At 38.6% G+C, this 27705-nt stretch overlaps 1 protein-coding gene across 1 annotated transcript in view; it reads right to left on the minus strand.

Moving 5' to 3' along the window:
* The window catches only part of RAD50 (DNA repair-recombination protein (RAD50)), a 70291-nt gene that overhangs the window by 17068 nt on the left and 25518 nt on the right, over positions 1-27705 (minus strand). Inside the window, exons 14-18 of the mRNA XM_089161287.1 lie at positions 23618-23732; positions 23260-23389; positions 22551-22760; positions 12947-13155; positions 12508-12709 (exon numbers count right to left, since the gene is read on the minus strand). Of these exons, the coding sequence (XP_089017413.1) occupies positions 12508-12709; positions 12947-13155; positions 22551-22760; positions 23260-23389; positions 23618-23732 (866 nt within the window). The remainder of the gene's footprint in view (positions 1-12507; positions 12710-12946; positions 13156-22550; positions 22761-23259; positions 23390-23617; positions 23733-27705) is intronic.

Genomic DNA, 27705 nt, shown 5'->3' on the forward strand with positions numbered 1-27705 from the left:
CCAGATTACTCTTCTGACGACAGAGACTCTCAGAGTCAATGCTGAAAACCAAATTTTAATTTAACATTATTTATTTATTTGTCCAACATGGAGCATATATATAATGTGGCATAAAGCCTTACGACTTGCAATTTTAAAAGGAAAAAGGACTCTATAAATAGAAATAAGAAATGGAAAAAGACTTATGTAGCCCTAGATTGAAGAATCGACTAGGGGCCAACTTTCCAGTATCTCAACTAAAAAGTAAGGGTTTAGGGTTCGAAGATTCAGGGGTAATCAATTCAGATACATAATAACACATAAGTTATACTAGTTGGATAGCTCTGGAAAGATTTAAAGTAAGGGAGTGTAGGCTCTTGAGATATGGGATGAAAAATTACTCGTACCAAGTGACAGGTAAAAAATTCGAGGGAAACTCAAGTTTCGACTGGGTGAAAATGGGAAACTTAGGAAATTTCGAGGAAACCGAGGACTTTTCCGTACAAGTTTCGACATCAAGTTTCAGAGAGTATTTTGGGGTGGAATCCTGTATTTGAGCTAATTAGAGTATAAAGAATACATTTGTTGTATTTTGCTAAAAAAATCAATGTAGATATGTCATTCAATGTACATAACATCAATGTAGAGTTGTCCAAAAAGTACATTATAAACTTAACTACTTAAGCACATAACATTCAATATATAATTTCTAACTTCAAAATAGTTGACAATAAAAGGAAAATACAACTTAGTGTTAAGAGGAGTGCGAAGAGTGGATTCATCCTGTGAGCTGAGTAGTACTATGCCTGTAGCATCCTTTTCTCCAACCAACGAACATAGACATCTCATGACATTTTATGCCTATGGTTGTCAAGTTAATCGACAACTGTAACTTTATGAGTCTGGTCATCAATATGCTTAAGATAACCAACCTGAGGGAATACGCACATTGGATAGGGAAGTCCTGATGGAGGGGGTATTTGTCGTGGGTATTTGGTGAAACACGAAATAAACAAAAAAATTGAAAATTTGGGAAAGCTACAAAATTTAGTCGAAAAAGTCCCAAGTTTCCACGAAATTTCCAAAGTTTCTACGAAAATTTTCAAGTTTCCACGAAATTTGGGAATTTTTTTTCCTCACGAACCAGCTGGTCCAACTAGGTTGAACCAAGTTTTGACAGGTTTCGAGGTTTTGACAAGTTTCGACGAAATTTCGATCGAAACTGAGGACTTTTTTTCGGTCCTCATGAGTTTCGTTTCGCATTTTCCAAAATGGGAAATTTCGGTGGAAATTTCGCAAGTTTCGATGGAATTTTGTTCTATGGTCTTGATGGAGGGGGTATTTGGTGAAACACGAAATAAACAAAAAAATTGAAAATTTGGGAAAGCTACAAAATTTAGTCGAAAAAGTCCCAAGTTTCCACGAAATTTCTTAAGTTTCTACAAATTTTTTCAAGTTTCCACGAAATTTCCCAAGTTTCCCACGAAATTTGGGAATTTTTTTTCCTCACGAACTAGCTGGTCCAACTGGGTTGAACCAAGTTTTGACGAAATTTCGACAATTTTGATCGAAACTGAGGACTTTTTTTCGGTCCTCATGACTCATGAGTTTCGTTTCGCATTTTCCAAAATGGGAAATTTCGGTGGAAATTTCGCAAGTTTCAATGGAGTTTTGTTCTATGGATGTGACAATTTAAGGCCCATAAACCCAAATGTGTTTTCATTCCACTTCATTTCATTAGCAACTACCACCACCCTATCACCAAAACATGGAGAAGAATGAGATGAAGAAAAGGAAAAGAAGAGGAAAGAATACTAGAGAAGCGAACAAGAGAGAAAACCCCAAGGAAAGAGAGAAGACATATGGTTTCGTCTCCTCCCAATTAAGTAAACAATCTCTCGTTTCCATAATCTCCTTTTATGTTTCTGATTTGTCAGTATGTAATAGGATTGATATGAAATCTATTCTGAAAATTAGCTTAATTTGTGATTGTTAAGCTTGATCACATGGAATTAGAGTGAGGTTGGTAAGCCCTATGTGAATGCCTACTACATTCCTCCATTTTGTGTCTAAGTAGACTACTTACTAAAGACATGCATGAATGATTGCTAATTTTAGGAAAACCCTAGTTTGTAAATCCGTTTTGCTAAGATATTGAGACAACGAAATGTTAACCCCAGCCTAATTTAATTTTATTAATGTAAGATATTATATGGGATGAGACCCTAATTTGCATAAACCCTAGATTTGAACTGGAAATAGGTGTTGCTAACCTTGATAAGGCTATGTAAACTGTTAGTAAACGGTCCAAGGGAAATATTAAGAGACAAAAAAAAAGACTCGAGATTTAGCACCAAGTGCTAAGTCTCAATATGTAGGCAGCAATAAGCACATATGGCACTCCTTTCTTGGGCATTTTATTTCAGTTTAACTGTTCTGATTTATTCTAAAAATAAAGGTGCTGTTTATTGGAGTTCCACATTGAGAGTGAGGCCTCCCACACCATTCTCGTGCTCTCTTCTTCTCTGTATTGCTGAGTATTAACATAACAAAAGCCCTAAACCTGAAGTAGGAGAATTGAGCTCAATCCCAATTGAGCAATGAGTGTAGGATCAGAGTAGCTGATTCAGCAAGACCAGCTAGACAGGCCCTACACTCATATCCACTAGAGTGATACTATTCCTTTAGATTATGAAAACCTTGCAAACAAAGTACAGCAAGGAGTGGGATTACAACCAGATTATAGAGGATTTGATACCCTGCCCTAAATACAAAAAAAAAAAAAAAAAAAACAAGGTTGAATAATAAAAGGAAGAGTAAGACCTTGAATCCAAGTGTAGAGATGGCTAAAGGAATTACTTGAATGATCAAACTGGGTACTGATCAAGCTTGGACCCTCCACAAGAGGAAAGAATGGATCTCGATACTGCTAGAAAGCAAGTAATTAGTGACTGTCTAGGACCCTCATGCACCATTGATTCTCTGCATTACCTTAGACGTGCTGTATGCATATTGCAATACTAATATCTGATTGTTTAAGGCATGAATTGTATGGTAAAAGATTGTTTATGGCACACTAGCATGGCATGAACTTGATGAATTGCATTGCCAACGAATGACGCATGACTGAATTAAATATAGCTGAATGACTATGATTGAATTATGAATAAGATGGATGTGAATGATGGTCATGAAATGTGGTGGCCATGAAATAAGGACTGTCATGGTAACATACCCTTAATTATTTTTTTATAGCATAAATGGAGATGACAATAATGATACATATGTGAAACATAATATTTACGACCATATTGCTGATTTGCTGCCTATGATAATTAGTGATAATGATATATTAATAGTAGTTTAATAAATTTGAATTATTGGAAAGCATAATGGTTTGATTGTCCTATGGCATCCACGGTCAGTTGTATAGCTGTAGTATGGGACATAGAGTATACCGCTGATCATGTCTGTCATGATGGGTTGCATGGCTAGGTGCATTCCCAAGTGCTACTTCCCTTGCCAACAAGGGTTAGGTGTTGGCCAACCACTAGCGTGAGTGAAGACCCAACGGTTGACATGGTGAGTGGAGACCGAACGTTCTAAGGGTATACTAAGGACTAGGATGAGCGGAGACCCAATAGTCCAATACTATTTCATGGACTAGGTTGAGTTGGAGACCCAATAATCCGATAGACTTGGGCGAATGAAGACCCGATAGTCCAATGGAGTTGTGTAGAGATGCTTGGTGTTGAGGAAGGCCTAGGGATGTTTGGAAATGTTCACCGGAGAGGATGGCCTCATGTTCTTGAAGAAACTTGATACTTTGGAACTATAGAGTTTCCCTTCATCGGACCCAATCATATTGTATACAAGAGCTTACGTAATATTGCATGATGTCATCATGACTACATCTATTGTGCATGTTGCTTTTTAGTTAATTCTCCTCATTGGGCTCAATGAAGCTCACTCCTCCATTTCTGCACCTTCTTGATCGCACAATGCCTTGAAGATGCATGTGATCCATCCCACCATTTGACCCGTACTTTGTTCCAAACCACGAGGAGTGGTGGTGTTCCAATCATTTTGTTTATGGATCTAATGTTAGTCACAACCAGGGGGCTTGCATTACATAAAGAAATGGGTGTGGATAATATCTTGATGAGCTATAGGATCATAGACTACATGTATTGTGAGAGTATGCTGGGGGCTTGTGTGGTCTCCTTCTTGGAGTTGTTCACTTGGTTTTGAGATTTAAAATCAGTATATTTTTTTTAGATAATTTTCCCATTTTAAGTCGTAAATTTGTAAATCAAATGATTTTTGAAACATAAATGGAATAACACAAACTTCCCCTTTTGTCCCGAGTTATTATTGTATTTCATTATTTAATCTTACCCAAGGGGTGGGCTTTGGTGCAATGGTAGACCATAGTTGTAGCCCTGAGGTCAAGGCATCGAAACAACCTCCTAGCAAAAAGTAGGGGTAAGACTACATAAGAAAACTTACCCCCCCCCCGGGACGTTGCTTGTGCGGAAGCCTTCTCCCCCTCCATTTTCTGAGCCATGTGAAGAACCTGGTCAGGGGGAGACAACTCCTGTGAGGCTATTAAGGTATTTCAAAACAAGATTGACCAGGATAAGGAGGTGTAGACTTATTAGAGGAAGAATTACAACTGGCTAAAGCAGGTGGAGAAAGGTGACACATTACCACTTCAATCTCCTGCTCCAGAATCAGATTCTATTGTTCCCCTTGAGGTATCTTCTTCTGATCTTCCTATTGCTGTTAAAAAACGAGTTTGATATTGTACTCAACATCCAATAGCTAAATATGTCTCTTATGACTCTTTGTCTGACTCTTACTATGCTTTTATATTTCCTAAAAGTTGGCAGGAAGAAAGAGATGGAAGGCAGCTATGGTAGAGGAAATGCAGGTAATGAAGAAAAATTATACTTGGGAGTTATTACACTTCTTCTAGGAAAAAAACCAGTGGGCTGCAAATGGGTGTTTGTGGTTAAACAAAATATGGATGGATCAGTCAACAAGTAGAAGGCTAAACTAATTGCAAAGGGTTTACCCAGACCTATGGAATTGATTATCAGGAGACTTTTGCCCCTGTTGCGAAATTGAACACTGTCAAAGTTCTATTGTCTATAGCTGTAAGCAAAAACTGAAACTTGCATCAACTAGACGTAAATAATGCCTTCTTACATGGGAAGTTAGAGGAAGAAGTCTATATGGAAATCCCACATGGTTTCTCTAATGACAACACTTTAGGGAAAGTTTGTCGGTTGAAGAGGCCAATTTATGGGTTAAATCAGTCTCCTAGATGCTAGTTTGGATGCCTCCTTAAGGCAATGACTTCTGTTGGGTACAAGCAAAGCAATATTGATCATACATTATTTTTCAAGAAGTCAAGTACTAACATCACACTTCTCATTGTTTATGTGGATGATATTGTCATCACAAGGAATGATGGTGAAGAAATTCAAAGGTTGAAGAACTTTCTTGGCAGAGAGTTTGAGATTAAAGATCTAGGGAAGTTACAGTACTTCTTAGGGATTGAGGTGGCTCGATCAAAGAAGGGTATATTCATATTCCAAAGAAAGTATGTCCTAGACTTATTATCAGAAGTGGGAATGTTGGGGTGTAAAGCAGTTGATACCCTATTGAAGCTGGAGCTAAACTTAAAGAAAAAGAGGGAGAACCAATGGACAAAGGAAGATACTAAAGGCTGGTAAGGAAGCTTATTTATTTGTCCCACACCAGGCCAGACATCGGTTATGCCGTGGGGATAGTGAGCCAATTCATGCATGATCCATATTTAGCTCATATGAAGGTTGTTATCAGAATACTACAATATTTAAAGGGAACTCCTGGAAAATGAATATTTTTGTCACCCACTGATAATCTAAGAGTAGAAATATACATTGATGCAAACTGGGTGGGATCTTCAGACAGGAAGTCAATTTCAGATTATTGTACCTTTGTTGGAGGTAATCTAGTTACTTGGAAAAGTAAGAAACAGAATGTGGTAGCTTTATCCAGTATCAAAGCTGAATATAGAGCTATGGTTCGTGGAGTTTGTGAGCTACTATGGTTGAAAGGCTTGCTACAAGATATTGGAGTCCAAATTCCAAACTCTATGATGCTCTATTATGACAACAAGGCTGCTATTACATTGCTAATAATCCTGTACAACATAATCGAACTAAGCACATTGAAATTGACAGGTTTTTTGTCAAAGGAAAGCTAGAACAAGGGCTTATATGCATGCCTTTTGTCAGGTATGGAGACCAAGTGGTAGATGTTTTCACTAAGGGTTTGAAAGAAGGAGATTTCCTTCCTATTGTAGGCAAGTTGGGCATGACTAATATCTATGCCTCAACTTGAGGGGAGTGTTGATTGAGTTTTACTAGGAATTCAACTCTATTAGAGTTTTTATTCATGTTAATTTCTATTTCTTGTTATCCAAGCAAGGATATTTATGTAATAGTGTATTTTCCATTTAATTATAAATAGAGATCATAAGCCATTCTACCAATTGACTTTCTCAACACCTTTGGCACCGGGTTCGCCCTTTGGATCTTGCGATGAAGATGCATAAGGTATCTGGACTTGAAGTTTGGGAGCAAACCAATAAGTGTTCCTACTATTACATCATGCTCAAGTTGGAATGAGGTGACATTGGTAATTAATATTAAGCCACATTACAACATTAAAACGCAAGATTGAACTAGAAGAGACAAAACTTGAGAAGCACCATCAGAAGGACAATCAAAATATAGAATTGGACAATCAAAATATAGTACAGCTTGTCTCACACTGTCCTAAGTAGTTATATTGCTCTCAATTAAATTTATAAAATAAAAAAATAAAAATAAAAAACTATAAACTAGTTTCCCAACAAAACCAAGATTACTTAGATCTCTTAGGTACAGTTTATATTTATGATTATTTGACCTATAAACAAAAAGATGCATTTGGTATGATTCATGGCCCTTGTTTCTCATTAAAATAAATTGATTTCACATAAATTCATAAATAGAACAAGGGTTGTTTATGATTTATCATCATAAACTATTAACTTTTGTTTATGCAAGTACCATTAATGAACATGTATAGAATTACTACTTAAGTGGGATAAAATAGTAAAATTACTGAACATTAGAACAAAACCTTGTTTCTCTCTCTCCAACCTCCACATTGATTCCACCTCCTCTCTAACAATATTTTAGGGATATCAAAACTAGCCCCAACCAATAAAAGCAAGCCAAAAGCGAAACTAAAGTTGATATATATTTTACAAGCTAGACAAAACCAACTCAAAATCAAACTGATGGTACATAATATATTATTCACCCACTAGTACCAAACCTATTTCTTATTATATATCATGTCTAGTAGTAACCAAATGAAAATTGTTCATCACTCATGACTTGTTACCATAATCGATATTCATAAATAGGTCAAAAACATAAATACAAAATCATGCTAAAGAGAGCCAAAAATAAGTTGATTTAAACATAGCTTCATACATAAATCTAGAGCTGTTTATGATATACTGTGGTAAACAAATAATTTTCGTTTATGCGAGTACCATTAATGAACATGTTCAGAATTCGTATTAACTAGGTAAATTGAAACCAACCCAAAGCCAAACTGATGATACAAAATACATTTTTCATCCAACTATACCAACCTATTTCTTGTTTTATAATATATTATACTTAGTAGTAACCAAACAATTATTTTTTATTACTCATAACCTATTAGCAATTTAGCATAATCGATTATTCATAAATAAATCATAATCATAAACATAAACACACTGATGTGAACAGGGTTAACCCCCTGGTTGAAACCCTTAAATGGGCCCATCTAGGGCTGGCCAAATCCTAAAGAGGGTATTTTGGTCAAAACTAGCCCTAAATAATTGCTGGTCTTTATTTTCAGAATATTCTTTTTTCTTTTTTGAAGAGTTTCAGTCAGTTAGGACGTTCAGTTTGAGTCAATTAGAGTTTTTGAGCCTTTAGTTTCTCTTCATTCCAGCATACATCAATTAGGCGTCATTTGTTTGCAGAATTTGAAGTGAGGTGGGAAAAGAGGGGTGGAAAAGGTAAAGTTTTCCATGAAATTCCAAAGCATGGTTTGTTTGCTTCAATGGGGTGGAAAAGTGAGCAAACAAGCTTTCTTAATTTAAGAAGGCATGTCTGCTGATGTGGCATGTCACTTTTCCCACGCCAACCCCTTCTAAAGTCCCACCAAATTAGTGGGACTTTGTGAGAAAGTGAGGGATACAATAAAACGGGACCCACAATCACAACTTCTCCACAAAATCCTTTCATTTTCTATCCTATCCTTTTCTACTCCCCCACCCCACTACATGTAGGTCCCACATGTTTGTTCTCCCTACCCCTTTTTATCTAGCAAACAAACAATGCCTTAGGAGTCTTTAGTTAAATACAATTTAGCATGTATCAATTAAAGTCTTTAGTAAATGGTTGTCAAAGCATCCGCCTAGGCGGCAAGGCGGTTTTTCAACCGTGCACCTCGGCAACAAAATGACAATGCCCTTCTCCCCTTCTCAGAATTTTCAAGCCCACTCCCCGAAATTTGCTTGTACTGTTAGTTCCCACGCCTGTAGCTCAATCCCTACCAATTTCAATTTGGCCCCTCCCCTCTCTACACAGTTGCTTGTTCTTGATCGGGCTGAGAGTCGAAGGAGCAATCGCCCCTCTAAAGATCATAATCCGTTTGGTGACGATTTCTTGGTGGAACTCAAGTCCTCTAAGAAAAAGAAGAAATCCGCGAAATAGCTGTCTCGGTCCTGTTTGGCCCTTTCCTTTGGCTATTCCTTGTTGTTTGCTAATGTTTTTGCCTCCTTTTAGTCTACGACATTGTATGAGCGTTGTTGTCTTTAATGAACTTATTTATTCATCCAAAAAAAAAAAAAAAATGTGAAGCATAAGCCATACTCAACATCAAGAATCAATAAATGCCTAGGCGGATGCTTTGACAACCATGGTTTGATGAGATGTACTTATGTTTGTGTTTTTTATTTAAATCATTTTCCATAATTATGATTCTTGAATGCTTTTTTTTTTTTTTTAATGAATGTGACTAATGAATATTTGTTTAGCTTATTATAGAAAATAGTTGTATTGAAAAGTAGTTTAAAGTAGTTGTATTGAAAATTTTTTACCCAACCGCTTTGGTCGCCTTATTGCCGCCTATGCGCCGCTTTGTCACCTAATCGCCTATGTGGAGCCCGAATTGCTTTGATCACCTTGACAACCATGCTTTAGTTAATTAGGATTTTATTTCAGCATGTGTCAATTAGAGTCCATTATATTTTTAACTATTTATTTAGTCGGTTGTGATTCAATGTAATGGGATCCTAATCTATAAAGGAGTCCCACTTAGGTTTAGAGCCTTTTAGTAGGCTATAAATAAGCCTACTCTTTCTTTGTAAAATTAAGTCTGATTATTTGAATAAGAATAGAGTTTGAGGACCGTGGTTCTTGTTTGAGGGGGCCATGGTAGATTTTGAGTAAAGCTTTCTTCTTCAATGATCAACAACTCAGTCTACCACTCTTCTTCAGAAATTCCAGCAAGCTCTCAAAAGACAAATCCAAGTACAGCAACCCCTGCCCCTTCCTCCATCTTCCCCTCCATCACAAGGCTCCCCCAACCCTTCCCCTTGACTCGCAGCCTTCCCCAGCCCCTCCTTCACCTTCCCTAGCTCCTCCCTATTCTGCGCAGGCCCTAGGAATCCCTTCTCCGCAGGCCTTCCCCAGTCCCCCAAATTCTTGTGGCAGCAAGGAAGCCCTCCCCCAGCCCTTTCATCTATTGGGCCTCCCCCTTGCGGCAGTAACAGAAAACAGAAAAAAGAAAGAAGAAAAGAAGAGGAAAGAAAGAACAGAAAAGAAGGAAAGAGAGATTTAAGATTGCCCAAGATCTTTTAGAGATTCACCCATAGCCCTCCCAGGAGTCATTCCTAAACCCCTCCAAACCCCAACTGCAGGCCTCCTTTGCCCTGCCCAACTTTCCTGGTATAATTTTGGATATCCTACCACCAAGTAAACAATTCCATCTTGGGTTTTGATAAAACCCTAATTTTTCCCTCTTCCAAAAATAATTCCAACCCATTTGATTTATGATAATGGAGCTTTCCCACATAATTTTAGGTTGATACTTATCACCCCAAATTATTTTGAAATAATTATAACCTTCCCATAATGATCCAAATTATCCCCACGGGAAATTTAGTGAGCCCTAACCTTTTTCCAACCTCCCCATAATCTTTACCCTTAGGTTTCCAAGTTACCTAAACCATCTATTATTCTTTTTGGATCTTATTTGCTGCTTTGGTCAAGATTTCGGGCAAACCCTAAATTTTAGGCAACCCATCCTAGAAACCCTAACCCTAAAATTGGGTTTACACTATGCTAAAGAGAGCCTAAATGATGCAACCCAGGGTTTAGGGTTGCATATCCAGGACCCTTTAATAAGAACCAGCACTGTTTAGGGTTTCTAGGTGTTTAGGTTAGGGTTTTTATAGGTTCTAACACTGCCCAGGTATGCTGAATTTGAACTTCCAGATCTGAAGTTATATAGGAGTTAAAATTCAACACTTGAAAAATCAAATCCTAGATCAGTTAGGCTGGGATTAGGGTTTCGGCCAGAGGGGAAAGGAGGGCAAGGGCTGCTAGTTCTGCAAGCCGAAGAGGCTGTGATGAATGTTATAGGGTCCAGAACTGGTTAGGTAAGAAGGGATGAGGTTTAAGATGTTTTAGAAATTTTCTGGAATTTCTGCAACTTGCACTTGAGGACGAAGTGCAGAAAATTCAAAAACCTAGAAAACAGGGCTGCTTTGGGAAAACTGCCTAGAATTTGGTTCTCCAGGGCATTGCAACTTTAATGGGGGTGGGTCAGAACCGATCAAGGGAAGGGGAATCTTATTTGGGTTAGGACTGAAAACGTGGTAGAAGAAAACGAAAGGGAAGGGGTTAGTTGCAATGGGGATGAGGCAGGATGAGGCTGTTTCTAAGGTCCGAGATTGAGGGGAAGGGGATGGGGTCTTCTACTTGAAGATGAGGATCTTGAGTGCTTGGAAGCTTGAAGATGGTTGATTACTTGTTTTATGCTGCTGGAATGCTTTGAAGAAGATAAAGTTGTTGCTAGAATTTCTGGATTTGGGAATTACTCTCCAGCCCAGGCCGTAAGGGTTTCCTTCCCCACGGCCCAAGCCTCTTGTTTAACTCAAATTAACTAATCTGCTTTATTCAGAATTTAAGAAGCTATTTATAGCCTAAGTAAAGACTTTTTGACTTGACTTAGGAGTTAGGATTCCTTAAGTGATAAAGATCCCACTATTGACTAACTATTGAACTTGGGCTCTAACCAATAGGAAATTGGACTCAGGGTGGGTATCCTTTATAGTTTAGGATACTACCAACTTACATGGACTCTTACTTAAATTAAACTCTTGCTAATTTAAAACAAACATGAACTCAACCAAAATAGAACTACTTTAAGATAAGGTTTCTAAAATAAAGGAATCCTATCCTAACAATGCAACCCTAACTAGAATGGACTATAACTCTTAAACTACTCACTCAAACAGAAAAACAAAGATAGATCCATGGCCCCTAAATCGAGGGAATTCTATCAAGACCCATACTTCAGCACCAAAAGGGGGCTTGGAAAAATGACCAAAATACCCCTAAAGTATTTGGCTTAACATTGAATGCCTTGTTGGGTCTGGTTTTTGGGCCCAATTTTTGGGGAGCCCAACCCAGGATAAATCACTAAATCTATCTAATATTGAAGGAGTTATGTTTTTGTCAAACCTTTTTTAATGTGTGAATTCTATCAAAATCTCTCTAAATGAAAATATATGTTTAGATATCAACCGCTTTGTTTTTTACCAAAAGATTTGCCACACTAAGATTTATGAATTTTTTTATTTTGAGAAAAACCCCGACATTAAAAGGTTCAAATTTCAGCTACTGCTGACAGTCTAGTTTTTGTTCTTTCCATATTTATCCTTTTGAAATTTTATTTTTTAACTATTTTTATTGGATCTAATAGGAGGGCATCTGTTTATTTGTGCATAATACCTTTGAAAAATGAAATAACAACTAATTAAATATATGGTCTGTAAAAGGGGGCCAAAACTCAATGGACCCCCGTAAGGTGGCAGTCATCTAGATCACAAAAATCCGCATGAGCACCTAGGAACACCTCGACAACTATGATTGACCCAACCACAACTGAAAATGCAAGAACAAAAAGAACCCATATCTGCACCTAACCTATCACTGCAATCCATATCTTTAAAAAACTGCCTCAAACAATCAACAAAATATTGAACTATAGAATCTCAGCGATAGAATTCTAATGAAAACCAATAAAACTGAATCTTACACAAGGGATTCCAACACAGTGGACATACAAGCTTCATAATGGAAAATTATTAATTAAGATTATAAAGAAAATAAACTTGAAAGGGATGGTCCCTACCTTCACTTCAAGGTCTATTTGATTCTTTTCCTCCATCAAACGCTCTAGTTCCTCTTCTGCTTTTTTAATGCTATTCAAAATGTTAACTGCTTTCAGTTTATCTTCCCTTGCCTTTCCCCACCGTGCCATACTATTTGACAAATCACTCCTCAGGAAATCCTTTTCATCCCTTGTCTTCTGTAATTCATTGTCCAGACTATCCCTGGTTGCATGGAGGGAAAAAAGGCAGGAGGGGGGCCATTGGACCAAACATGAGACTTGAAATTATTCCGAAATTGCAAGCAATTGCAGAACTCTCAGTAGCAAGTAGAAATCAATTAGTGATATTAAAATAAAAACGGAATACATGACAGCAGTTCATAATTCATGGAAATGAAACACTTGTCTTGTCTCGATAACCAATCAGTTTATAGTTTCCTTAAGTTCAAGAATTATGTACCTCCTGCTCTGCATTGTACTCAACTGTGACCTCATTTCCTCTATTGATTTTACACTACCTCCTCGAGCATCAAGTGTATATTCTAAATCATCAACCACCTTCTGCAAATTTTGCATCTCACGGAAAAGAGCATCAGCAGATCCTACTGGTTCTACCAAAGCCTCTACTGAATCCTTCTCCGCTTTAATATGAGCTAAAACACCCACAACCTGCAGAGAACACCGCATTCCAATTGTGAAGTTAAACTACAAAGACACACATCCGAGTAACCATTCAAGAATGCCTATGACAGCTTAAATTCAGAAAATGTGCAACCTGATTCATCAGTTTGGTCAAACCAAGTTTTACCCAAAAGTTCAAATTAAAAAAGTAAAGTATCTTTTTAGTTATCAAGTTCCTCTTATATTTCAGTGATGCTTTTACGCAGAGGAATGACATATATATCACCTGCACGTGGGTCATGTTGCCACAATCCATCAAGGCTAGAGAAACTATTAACTTTATCCTTTCTGAATCAATATGCAGAAACTAGACTAAAATTACCACCCTAAGATAAAAGTTTTTATTTAAATGGTGGTGTAAGAATTTGTTAGAATCCCATCACCACTTTCATATCATCATGAGGCCTACATGTGGTGTAAATTATTCATCTTTTTATATTATAATAGGTTTCCGCATGTTAGAGGGGCAGGCCTTGATGCAACGGTTGGTGGACCACAGTTATAATCCCGAGGTCAAGATATCGAAACAGCTTCCCAGAAAAAATTGTGGGTGTAAGATGTAGGAATTGCCCCAGGGACTCTGCTTGTGCTGAATCCTTTGGCACCAGGTTCACCATCTCCACATGTTAGAATGGGGACCAGAAACTTATACTTTTGAGAGAGGGACCCAGCATTAAGGGTGGAAATATTCTTGGAAACAATCAGTTGATGTATCCACTTTGGACAGCTCATACAAAGAGGCTTCAAACTACCCAGTGGATGCAGTCCGTGCAAGGAAGTATGCCAACAGATTTATTTGAAATCAAAGGTGTAGAGCATAGTTGGAAAGTAGGCTCAAAGAAGGCTGAGCCCCAGCAGATAAAATTGATTTTTAATGCATAGCCTGATCTCAGCTGAGCCTTAAGGGGATTTAAAATGAAAGTACTCTTTATTTTGTGATGATCCAGAGAGAACTTTTTTTTTTTAATTTATTGATAAAAGAAAAAAGATTGACCAGAAATACAACAATAACAACAAGCCTAATTCCAACTAAATAGCATACGCTACATGGATTCTTGCCTTCCAATCAGCTCTATTTGAGGCAAACCATTGCAATTGGGTTTGACGGAGAGAAGAAGAGAACCACCACCACCGCTGCCTGTAGCTACTGCATTGCAAACCTCATGTTACTAAACTTGTCGCTGCCGGCAATTCTTTTCAGTACTGTCTCTAGGGAAGAACAGTAACAGAAAAAAGAGGAAACCATAAGAGAAAAAGCTGTTCCTGCTATGCTGCACTACTGCTGCTGCTTCCTGAGTCAAGAACAGATTCACAGCTGTTGGTTGCTGCTTCTTGCTTCTGCAACTGCTGCTTCCAGCTCCAAGAATATACTCGCAGCCAACACAGTTTTCCTCTGAATCGCAGAATCGCAGAATACAAACAGTTCTGGCCCATCGCTTGTCTGAATCGCAGCATATCGATCGTCTAATCACACCCAAATCGCAGAATATCGATCATAATCACAGTGAGTTTTCTCTGGTTTTTTTTCTTCTGAAACTCTTCGTCTCCGTCAAATTTTTTCATCTGATTCTTTCTTTCGAACCTTGAATCAAGTCCTAACTTGTATCGAATCAAGCCCCAACTTGTATCGAATCATACCTAGTTTCTTTTCTCCCTTAGCTACCGTTCTATTTGCCCAGAAAAAAGAAGAAAAAAAAAGGAAGAAACAGAATACGATGGTTGAGGGACTTCTTTGGTAAATTTACTTTTTCCCAGGGACCTACATGCAAATTCCCATAATTTCAGGGGTTTAGTTGTAAATTCAGATAATTCCAGGGGCCTATTTGTGATTTCAAATAGTTACAGTTAGCTATTTGTAAATTCAAATAGTTTCAAGGACCTACTTGTAATTTCAGCTTTTCCAGGGACTTGTTTGTAATTTCAGCTTTTCTAGGGACTTATTTATAATTTTCAAAAAAAAAAAAAAAGAGATTTGGTTGAGTTGTTTGGCTATTGCATTCTGCGACATTTCTGTTACTTCAAAAGGGTGAAGACTGAAGAACTGCAGATAATTTTGTCAACATGACAACTATTGATGCTTCCTCTACTCCCCATACAAACTCCTACCTTGCTACTTCAGGTAAAACTTTTACAAGCTTTCAAGCTTCTTCAGTTTCTACTCCTTGGATCATTGATACAGGAGCCACAGATCATATGACAGGTTTATCCTCCTCCTTACAATATTCTCCAACTTCTGGAAAGGATAAAGTTTGAATCGCTGATGGCTCATATTCTTCTATTGCTGGAAAAGGGACCATTTAGCATTCTCCATCACTTTCTTCGTCTAAAGTTTTACATGTTCCCTCTTTCTCTACTAACTTGCTCTCTATCAGTAGTCTTACACATGACTTAAATTGTAAAGTGACTTTTTTCCCATCTTACTGTGTCTTCCAGGATCTGGTCATGGGGAAGGAGATTGGACGTGGTAAACTAGACAATGGACTTTATTTGCTTGAGCCGATTGGAGAATCTGCGTCTGCTTTGACTACATCTTCTAATCTGGTCCATTCGGTAATATCAGACCTTCATCAGTGGCACCGTAGGCTAGGTCACCCCCCTCTAGGAACTCTTAAGAAAATATTTCCTAATTTGGTTTCTTATAATGAGGATAATTTTTTTTGCGAAACCTGCATTTTTGCAAAGCACACTCGTTCTACTTATTTACCTTCTCTTCATAATAGAAAACATATTCCTTTTATGCTAATTCATACTGATGTGTGGGGTCCGTGCCGACGTGTATCTATTACTGGCCATAGGTACTTTGTTACTTTTATTGATTGTCACTCTCGTTCTAAATGGATTTATCTTTTAAAACAAAAAAATGAGGTTTTCCGATGTTTTTGTGGTTTTCATAATATGATTAAAACTCAGTTCAATGCCACTGTGAAGATCCTTCGCAGTGATAATGGCACCGAGTATGTTGATGGTGAATTTCAAAGATATCTCTCTAACTCTGGCATAATACATCAGACCAGTTGCGTTGATACGGCTACCCAAAATGGGGTGGCCGAAAGGAAGAATCGGCATCTCTTAGAGATAGCCCGTTCCATTATGATTGCTATGAATGTACCTGACCAGTACTGGAGTGATGTTATACTCACTGCTTCTTACCTTATGAATAGGATGCCCAGTAGGATACTTGGTTTTAAATGTCCTAATGAGATTCTTCAGGGAGCCTCTTCTTTTGTTGTTCCCCCAAAGGTTTTTGGATGCGTGTGCTATGCCAAAATCACAGCCCACCAGAGTAAGCTGGCTCCCCGCGGCCTACACTGCACATTTTTGGGGTATTCTGCTACTCAGAAAGGGTACAAATGTTATCATCCTCCCTCCAAGAAAACCATTGTATCCATGGATGTAATTTTTCATGAGTTTTGCCCTTAATATACACCTCTCTAGGGGGAGAGTCCTAGAGGAGAGATGTTCTTTCCAACTCTAGATCTTCCTATCACAGACCAACACAACTTAAGAGTCCCAGAAGAGTTTCCTGACCAGGGGGAGACTTCGGCTAGTATAACTGAGGACTCTAATCCTCCCCCTTCGATTTCTGAACCATGTGAAGAACCTAGCCAAGGGGAGACCACTCCTATAAAACACATTGATGGGATCTTCAAAACAAGATTGACCAGAATAAGGAGGTACAGACTTATCAGATGAAGAAATACAACCGGCTAAAGTAGGTGGAGAAAGGTGATACGTTACCACTTCAGTCTCCTGCTCCAGAATCAGATTCTACTGCTCCCCTTAAGGTATCTTCTTTTGATCTTCCTATTGCTTGTTAGAAAGGGGTCAGATCTTGTACTCAACATCTCATAGCTAAATATGTTTCTTATAACTCTTTGTCTGACTCCTATTGTGCTTTTATATCCTCTCTGTCATCTGTATCTATTCCTAAAAGTTGGCAGGAAGCCTATGCTGATAAGAGATGGAAGGCAACTATGATAGAGTAAATGCAGGCAATGAAGAAAAATGACACTTGGGAGCTGGTTACACTTCCTCCAGGAAAAAAACCAGTGGGCTGCAAATGGGTATTTGTGGTTAAACAAAATATGGATGGATCAGTCAACAAGTTGAAAGCTAGACTAGTTGCAAAGGGGTTTACCCAGACCTATGGGATTGATTATCAGGAGACCTTTGCCCCTTTTGCGAAACTAAACTGTAATATCCAGCCCTATTATAACCTTGACCCTGACCCAGATCCACTTTTGTATTCAGGTCCGAAGACCCGAAGCTGTGGAAGAAGAGATTTATGGACCATTCTGATTGATGATCATGATTCGGAGACTGAGCCCATGGACATTGACAATGATACCCCTTGCTTAAATGCATTGTCAGTGTTTAAGGAAAGTCTGCGCATCGGAGAAGATTAATATAGTTGATGTACCAAATGATCTCCTGTGCACAATCCGAAGGTATTCCCGGAAACTAGACTTCTTGATTGAATTGTGGAAGAAAACCTCACTCAATTTGACCTTGTATAGCCTTTCAAATCCCTACTTGAAGTTGCTGTTCTAAACCTTAGTTTTCTGCTGGAAATATTTTGGTCAATCCTTTTGGTCAATACCATCGACCAAGGACCATCGACCAAAATATCCCAGTCTGCCAAGTTAATGATTCCATGGAATATTCCTTTTCTATTTATTATAACCTCGAGCCTTGAGCCCTTCTACAATCATTTTTCTCACCTGGAAACGTGGGGAGAGCTTCCCAAAGCAGCTCCTAGGCTAGTGTGAAGGGCACCTCATCAAAAACTCTTTGTTTATCATTGATTATTGTCTTCATCTTCCACACTAAGGTATGAATCATCATTCCACTCTCTATCCTACCATTTTCTACTCTTTTCTATTGCCACCTTGTTGATGAGACATTGGGAATGGTGTTGCAACCTTGCAACCACCACTCCAAGTGTCTACTCATGTTCAATCCATGATTTCCTTAGCTATTCATTGATGCTATGCTTCTACCTCATGCCTAGCATATGTATTCTATGATTTATCTATTAGCATCATGCCATTTGGTACCAAACTGAGTTATAGGATGTATTATGTTCATGTTTAACATTGCCATATGATTCCAATCGAATTTCTATTAGTTCCTCTAACTATTACATGCCATTCCTCATCAATGCAATAAATTCCAACTCATGCCATGATGTTTATCACTCTAACTTGATAGCTCAAATTGGGGCTTTTTGTTTAGACCATTGGATTGGGTAAATTTCTTGATTTATAGTGTCCTACTACTATTGTTAAGTATGCCTCCAAGTTCCAGATTGATCCGAACACCGGAAGACTCATTTCGGATGAAAACCCCCAAAATCCACATTTCTGTCTCAAAGGAAATTTTGGTCAATCCTTTTGGTCGATACCATCGACCAAAATGTTGGCTGACAGCAACCTTGGCCAATTTTGATCCAATTAACATCCGATCTTCCCGACTTCTTTTCTAACTTATTATTGATGTTTGTTTAGGGCCTTAACAATTCTATTGGACTATTCTTGGTATTCTCAATTCATCATCAATTCATCCAAGGTAAGGATGGTTATCTCCATAAACATATAAGTCATCAAATATTGAATTGTGTTTTATTTAAAGAATGAAATCTCTTAATTTTCTTTCAATCATTATAAGATTGTTACATATGTGTTAGAACAGTAGCATTTAAATCTTTATACTCTTGTTGTGTTACTTTATTATTTTGATTTGCTTATGTTTATAACGATTCGTTTCAATATCATGAATTGATTACTATTATGAATATGCATTGGATGCATGAGAAATGATGAGATTGGATATGTGATTGCTTACGTATGACTTGGGATTGGGGGGTGTCCTACTGACACTCATGTCCTTGGGCATCGGAGGGAATAGTATGGGATGTTCTCCGATGGTGCCTATCGACACTCTCCCGGGTTATTGGATGACATACATAGGACTGTCTAGTTGGGTGGCTAGGTTTATCCTTGTCTTGTCAGACCCGAATCGGAAGGGCATTGAGACCGAACAACCCATGGTAGTGTATGGTTGGATGGGCGCTCTAGGCCGGTAACCAATCCGGTAGGGGACATAAACCATGCTACAGATACCTGAAAGGAGCCATTTATTGGTAGAGTTGCATATGGATAGACTTGGGCTCACGGGCACTCAAGACCGGTAACCAATCCGTGAGAGGACGTGAGAGCTTCCCGTTTACTATATGTGGATGACCAATAGGGTTGATGAGTCCGAAATCCGGGATTTCGCTGACTCTAGTGTGAAGGATACCGGAAAGGATCACCGGGGGCGAGGAATGGACGTATCTGAATCTGACTTGACCGACTGAGTAGATGACTTGCATTGGCCTAGGCTTTACTGTGACATGCGCCAGTACTTAACCAAATGGTGATATGAGAGAGCGGTGACCGATCCCTTTACCACGGTTTTTTGATGACTTTACCGATCTTCCCCAGGCATTCCCAAGATATGGAAATGGGAGAGTGACTGACGACCCAGAGAAGTACGGTGCTATGACTTAAAGCATGTCTACCCTAGAGACTAGCATTCATAGAGTTAAATTCATATTTGCATCATATGTTCCATATCGCATTGCATTATTATATGTTATGAATGTGTATGATTTCTAATTATGGAATAACTTCCTTGATGAGTTCGAGAACTCATTCCTTTTTGTGCAAATGTTTTAGATTATATTCCAGGTACCGAAGACTACGATGGCACCTCCTTTGAGGCGGACTATGATTCCACATACTACCCTCCGGGTAGTGGCGTCGGTGAGGATCCGTACATTGGAGCCGAGGAGGATTACTATCCGCACCAGGGTTAGCCCCACAGTTGTGCGGGAGCGGCAGCATTGGGTTTACTTCATCCGTACTATTGAGGAGACTACCATTAGTATAGAAGAAACCCTAGCATAGTGCCCCATTCCCCTGGTGTATTTATGGAACCGTTGGTCTTGTAACTAACTTATCTTTGAGATTATCTTTTGACACTTAGACATGTATTTGACGTTATCACACTTCTTTTCCGCTGCTCTGAGAGAGTGGTTATCATACATTTTCTCACCCTTATGATTATGCTTATACTTTAATGTTATTGTCCTCCGCACTCTGATTTATTTAGTCTTATCTTATTCATGATACTTAGTATTAACTATTTTTACCATAGATTATTACTGTTCATGATTATGTTACCGTGCATGTGGGAGGCATGGACCTCAGATCATTGATCCTTGAACTGTGGATCACATCCCGGGTATTCCAAATGGGGTACCGGCTAGGTGGATGTGACATAAACATTGTCAAAGTTCTGTTGTCTGTAGCTGTGAACAAAGACTGGAACTTGCACCAACTAGACGTAAAGAATGCCTTCTTACATGGGGAGTTAACAGAAGAAGTCTATATGGAAATCCCACATGGTTTCTCCGATGACAATACTACAAGGAAAGTTTGTCGATTGAAGAGGTCACTTTATGAGTTAAAACAGTCTCCTAGATGCTGGTTTGGACACCTCCTGAAGGCAATGACTTCTATTGGGTACAAGCAAAGCAATGCTGATCATACACTATTTGTCAAAAAGTTAAGTACTAACATCACACTTCTCATTGTCTATGAAGACGATATTGTCATTACAGGGAATGATGGTGAAGAAATTCAAAAGTTGAAGGACTTTCTTGGCAGAGAGTTTGAAATTAAAGATTTAGGGAAGTTACAGTATTTCTTAAGGATTGAGGTGGCTCGATCAAATAAAGGTATATTCCTATCCCAAAGAAAGTATGTCCTAGATCTATTATCAGAAGTGGGAATGTTGGGGTGTAAAGCAGTTGACACCCCTATTGAAGCTGGAGCTAAACTTAAAGAAAAAGAGGGAGAACCCAGTGGACAAAGGAAGATACCAAAGGCTGGTAGGGAAGCTTATTTACATGTCCCACACCAGGCCATACATCGCTTATGCTGTAGGGATAGTGAGCCAATTCATGCATGATCCATATTTAGCTCATATGAAGGTTGTTACCAGAATACTACAGTATTTGAAGGGAACTCCTGGAAAAGGAATACTTCTATCACCCACCGATAATCTAAAAGTAGAAGCATACACTGATGCAGACTGGGCTGGATCTTCAGACAGGAAGTCAATTTCAAGTTACTGTACCTTTCTTGGAGGTAATCTAGTTACTTGGAGAAGTAAGAAACAGAATGTGATAGCTTTATCTAGTACCGAAGCTGAATATAGAGCTATGGTTCGTGGAGTTTGTGAGCTACTATGGTTGAAAGGCGTGCTGCAAGATATTGGAGTCCAAGTTCCAAACCCTATGATGTTATATTGTGACAACAAGTCTGCTATTAGTATTGCTAATAATACAGTGCAACATGATCGAACTAAGCACATTGAAATTGACAGGTTTTTTGTCAAAGGAAAGTTGGAACAAGGGCTTATCTGCATGCCTTTTGTAAGATCTAGAGACCAAGTAACAGATGTTTTTCACTAAGGGTTTGAAAGAAAGAGATTTCCCTCCTATTGTAGGCAAGTTGGGCATGACTAATATCTATGCCTCAACTTGAGGGGGAGTGTTGGATTCTATTAGGAGTCTAATAAGAGTTTGTATAGGAGTTAAATTAGAGTTTGCATTCATGTAAAATTCTATTCCTTGTAATAGTCTACTTTCCACTTAATTATAAATAGAAGGCTTGAGATCATGGATCAATAAGCCATTCTACCACAATCTACTTTCTCAACAGAGGTCATACTAGATACAAGGCCTAACCTATGCATTTTCTTTCTCACCAATTCTCCTAAGGTTATCTTAGGTCTACCCCTAGTTCTTCTAATTCCTTCATTTCTCGATTAAATCACTTCTCCACATAGAGGCATTTAAAGGCCTTCGTAAAGTAAAAGAAAAAGTTAGATTCACCATAGATATCCCAAGAAAATGAAAGTCCACAAATGCACTTGAGCCCCACAGAAAATAAGAACACCTCTTGTTTTTATTATCAGTTGAAGCATCATGTGAAAATTAAGAACACAACAAAATTAGATTAGATTCAATCAATATTAGCCACCACATGGACTTGAAATGCAAGGCTATTAAAAACTATGCCACTCCTTTCCCTCAAAATGCACCAAAAGGCAATCAAATATAAATAAAGCCAGGATGTCAACACAGAAAAGTTCAACGAAACCTTACTAAAAGAGCAGTAAAGCATGTAAAACGAGAGATAAATCATTAAGTGATAAAAAGCAAGAAAGGCTATCAGGAACAAGAAGCACTAAAATAGTGCCACAAACTATGAAGAATTGATACAAGACAGTTACATATAGGAACTTTTAAATGAAGACAGTAAGGAACTCACATCATCAAGCGCCTGAGACTTCTGGTCCAAATCTTCTCTTAGTTGTTTCAAATTTTTCTGTGCCTGAGGGATGGTGTCCTTGCCGAGTTTAACATATTCCTCATATACCATTCGAAGGTTGTCTAGTTGCTGGAAAAGTGAATCAGCACTTGATGACTCCACAGCCAAAACCTTCATATGCTCTGCAGAACTTGTTGCTTTAACCCTTTGCTACAATATATAACGACATATTAACAACCTCGATGAAAACCAAATAAAAGCAATAACAAATCACGTACACACACAGAAAGCAGAGGAAATGGGCGATGATGGGGTAAGTACTGGAGCACTTTCAAGAGCCTGGCAATTGATTACGTGTCACTAGCATAGAAAAAATCCTTCTCTTTTTAACAAACTCATCCTTTCTTCTTTCTTTCTTTTCTTTTCTTTTCTTTTTTTTTTTTTTTTTTGAGGGCAGGGTGGACCATCATTGTCAAAGCATTCACCTAGGCCCATTTTCGGGTCAAGGCACCAGGTTTCGCCTTGGTTCTCTTTGCCCTCCATCGCCTTGACTTGCCTTGACAACCATGGGGTGGACCAAAGTGAGACCTCAGGGGTGGGTAGTGAGTGAAGTCACAAAAACAAACATCTTGGAGAGGGAACACTGGAACAATTTCAATTTAAGAACATGCAAACCCATTATTGCATTGCCTAGAGAAATAATTCTAACCTTCTTAACAAACTCATCCTCCTCTTCAGGGGAGAAGGATCGCTCACAGCAGGGACAAACATGATGTGCGCGTGCAACTCTTTCAAAAGGATCAAACATTTGCCTCATGCCATCTGCAATGTTGTATTTACTGCAACCCATGAATGGTAAAAGACATTAGCTCTAAGAATCATAGACTTCTGAGTGACAAAAAAATGTAAGAAAAAGAAAATTCACTGAAGGTGCAGTGCACATTATAAGCAGAAATATGTAACCCTCAAGGAAGTTCTTCACTGTGGGTATAGGATAACCACTAGTCTCTGCATGCAATTGAATGTGGGTGTCTGTTTCCCTATCTGTTAGAGTGCAAAGTAATGACCTTTTCTTGACATCTCTCTTCTCTTTGGCTTCATTGACAACTTGAGGGAAAGAATCAACGTCAAATAACTGCTGAAACAAAGACTGGAGTTTTGACTCAATAAATTTTTTCTTCGCTGCATCACAGAGGGGGAAAAAATAAAAGATAACAACAGTGCCATGAAAGTTAACGACTCAAGAGGAGCTTGAAGACCTTCAATGCTAACACGCCAAAAGTAAAAAACAGGTAATATTAGTGAAGTTGGAGAGTATCAAGAGTATCATTATTTTCCACCACCCAGTTGACAGATATGTTCAGTGACCCCCCAAACCAGTCAAGTATCAATACAGAAGCTAGTAACAGGTGTGTATGTTTCACCTTCACCCAGATCTGTTAACTTTATCCCTGGCTCTCTCTTAAACAAGTGGATGAACCACGACCTAGTCACAATTTTTCAAATTTCGAATAAAAATATTATTTTTTGTTGCAACCCAACTTTAAGAGAAACTTTTAACTGTGCATTCAACATGACAGATATGTTCAGTGACCCCCCAAGCCAGTCAAGAATCAATACAAAAGCTAGTAACTGGTGTGTATGTTTCACCTTCACCCAGATCTGTTGACTTTCTCCCTGGCTCTCTCTTAAACAAGTGGATGAACCACAACCTAGTTACAATTTTCAAATTTCAAATAAAAATATTCTTTTTTGTTGCAACCTAACTTTAACTATTCATTCAACATGACATTTACCATGTTTGAATCAGCAAAATGTTCTGATAACCTGAGGCATATTTTAGCCATTACAAATAATTGATATAGACTAATCAAAGTGCACAATTTCAACAAAATTTTGACCCATTTTTTTATATCCTTTGTAGCAACGAGAACTTTCATATTTCACCTTGAAAAATAAATATGAAATTTGATTTGGTGAAAAAGGAACCTACACCTTGGAATTGTCCAATACCCAAGCTATTTGTGATTTTGTGTTGAGGTGAACTAGTAATTTGGCACCTTGACCATTGAGTGGATGATTTAGCCTTAGAAAGGACCAAGGGCCAGTTAACAGGATCTCAAATAGAATCAACACTTTGGACAAATTAGGGCTGGGGTTCTAGAGAAAGGGGAAATTTGGGTGATTTGGGTATTAACAAGAACTGAAGCTGGACGTTTTTATCAATTGCCAGTAAGACTGGTGGCCAAGTTCGATCCAAGTTTGTACAGAAGTTGATGGCATTGCACTTGTCAAAATCAAGGTTTCCACGAATTTTAGGGCTTGCTGGAATTTAGGATTCAATTGGGAGGATAGGGATGTGACGGGGATTGAGTGGATGGTCTATAGAAGAGATGCAGAACATAGATTATGAATTCATTCAGATGGTTAGAATGGATGAAATTTAGAGTTGTAGGTCTTAGGGTTTCAAAGGGTGAAGAAAGAGGCTGCAAAGCGGATCTAGTGTAGCCACACTATGGGAAGGCTGAGGTAAGATGGTTGGACCATCTGGAACTCGAGTTTCAAGTTCTGGTTTTTTTGGGAAAACTTGAATTTCAGGAGGGGATTTCTAGAGTTTTGATGGTCTGATGTGGGTAACACTTGGATCAGAAACTAGGGTCATTGTATGTATGATGTGCCCCAATCATGGGAGCAGATCTCACTAGGTATCTCGCCATTTCCATCTAGCAAGACGAGATATGCGTGAAAAGAAATGAGCTAAGCACATATGGTCTCGACTCTCGAGTTGTAACTCTGATGATCAGATTATCATTTGAACTTTGTAATTTGAACTACAAACCTATGTAATGTACCAGATGTTTGAAATTTTGAATCTTTTTTACTTTGAGCAATAATGTATGAGTATGATCCGTATAGTTGGCCATTTTAAGCTTGCATGTCAGTATATCAGTTTTCAACATCTCACAATTACACTATTTTTTTTAATAAATCTGAGATCACCAGTAAGTTCAAAAGGCTGAAATGGGTCAGTCAGCAAGTTTTAGCACCAAATTACCCCTAATACCACTCGAGTTTTTATTTATTTTTTTTTGGGGGGGGGGGGGGAGGGAGGGATCCGACCAACTTGGTGAGCAAACTCATGTTTTTGAGTTGGCAAGATAGGCCTCATGATCTCAATCTTGAACCACAAACCCAACGGGGACAATGATTTGATTGTCAGATACACTGGGCAGAAAATTCACAAAAACACAGAACTTGTTTCTTAGAAGATTCTATTATGGAATGAAGTTTTCAATGGTGGCATCCTCTTGAAGTCTGAAACTTGATGAAGAATCTTGATGGAGAGGATGATTTTCAACCTAGTTGAAGGGGAAGTTTATTGATCCAGATCACAAGAACTGCATCTTGAAGAAGCCCAAATAGGGTTATTGGAGGACTGCAGCCTTCTTCCCAGCCACTGGATGAGTGATGGAAATATTCAACACTTAGTTCTTGTAGAAGTTATAATTTTCGGTTAGAGAGTGGCAATCCTGTAAAGTGTGCCAGCTTTAAGTGAAGGGCAGAGTAGTCTTTATAGTTTTCTTCTATTAATATCAGTTTAGATTTTGAACATTGGGCTTCCCATGCAGCCTGATCATGTTTAAAGTGTCTAATACTAGAAGGATTTTCAGTCCTTTTTCTTTTAGGAGTTTGTTTCCTAGCACTTCTATAAGTAACGCTAAAGGCTAATTCATCCCCACCCAAAACAAAAATAAGGGAAGACTACAATAGCAAAGTGTCTATGGGGTTTCCAGCTTTGGCTTTGGAGCATGTTCTCTTTGTGGAAGATCGTTCTGGTGTATAAAGCCCAGATTGTATTGGGGTTTGGTGGTTGAAGTTCAATGCCTGGGATCCTTGGTGGTTAATTCCAAGGTCGTTTGGAATCATGGTGGTTGAGTCCAAGAATTTTGTTTTAGGCAGTGAATTCAGCTTGCCATTTCCATCCTCACATCTTCCATTGAAGAATGATAAGATTGCTACCTGACAGCCCCATCCAGAACTTCTTTCCCTTTTCATTTTTATCTGTTCAGAAGCCCAAGAAACCCTAGCTAAACCTTTTTCCCTCCAGATCCAAGAAACCTGACAAGTTCTGGTCTAACAACCAGTTTTGCCCTGAAATGCGGCCACATCCAGCCCTCATAAAGCCTTATTATGCCTGTCTGAAGTTTTTCTAACTAACCAATTTCAAGATGCAATAATTTATAGAATTTTTGCCTACCGCAAAACCCTATGTTATTCCCAGGTTGACACTGAGAGGGGGGAGAATCAAGGTCACAAAGTAACTTTTCCAATTATTGTAAATATTTATCACAAGGTCGTGTACACACCTCAACCAAACTTAAAGGCTCTACCAAGTGTGTGGACCCATACTGTAGACAACACACTTCACAAACAAGAAGGAATAAGCATTCAACAAACACAAGATATGCGTGGTTAGGAAAGTTGCCTACATCCACAAAATAATGCCCTAATAGGGATTAGGGATTCGTATTTACTCAATACTCTCCCACTAAAAATTTGATCAACACAATTTACATGGAGCACCCAATCTCAAAACATGGAGCATCCACTTCAACATGAACTCTTGCACCCACAAGAAAATGAAGGTACAATCATAGTTGTCAAGGCGACGCCTTGGCGTCCAGGCGGAAATGAAGGGCCTGAGGCGAGTGTCGCCTCAGGCTTACTCGATAAGGCACTCGACTTGGCGCTGAGGCGTCTCCGAGTCGTCGCCTCAAACGACTCGGACGCAATCTTACACAAGGCGACCGACTTTTTAAATTTTAAAAATTGTAATTTATTTTATTCCAGATCAAAGGTTAAAAATAATTTGAAAAGTAGATTCCAATCGGAAAGAATCTAAGGGGTGAATTGTTATATAGGTGTTACATTTTATCATAACATTAAATTAATTTAAAAAAATGAAAAAACGAGATACTTGATCGAATCGAGCATTCAAGCATACTCGATCGAATCAAGCCCTAACCCTTAACCTCTCTACTCTCTACTACTCTCCCTCTCTCCCTCTGCTACTCTCTTCGTCTCCGACTCCGACACCAACCATCGGCGACACCAGAAACAGCCAGCGTCATCACCGGCGACAGCCAACGTCATC

The sequence above is a fragment of the Hakea prostrata genome, chromosome 7 (genome assembly GCF_041222555.1).
Source record: "Hakea prostrata isolate BN-2017 chromosome 7, UWA_Hpros_2, whole genome shotgun sequence".
Classification (NCBI taxonomy): domain Eukaryota; kingdom Viridiplantae; phylum Streptophyta; class Magnoliopsida; order Proteales; family Proteaceae; genus Hakea; species Hakea prostrata.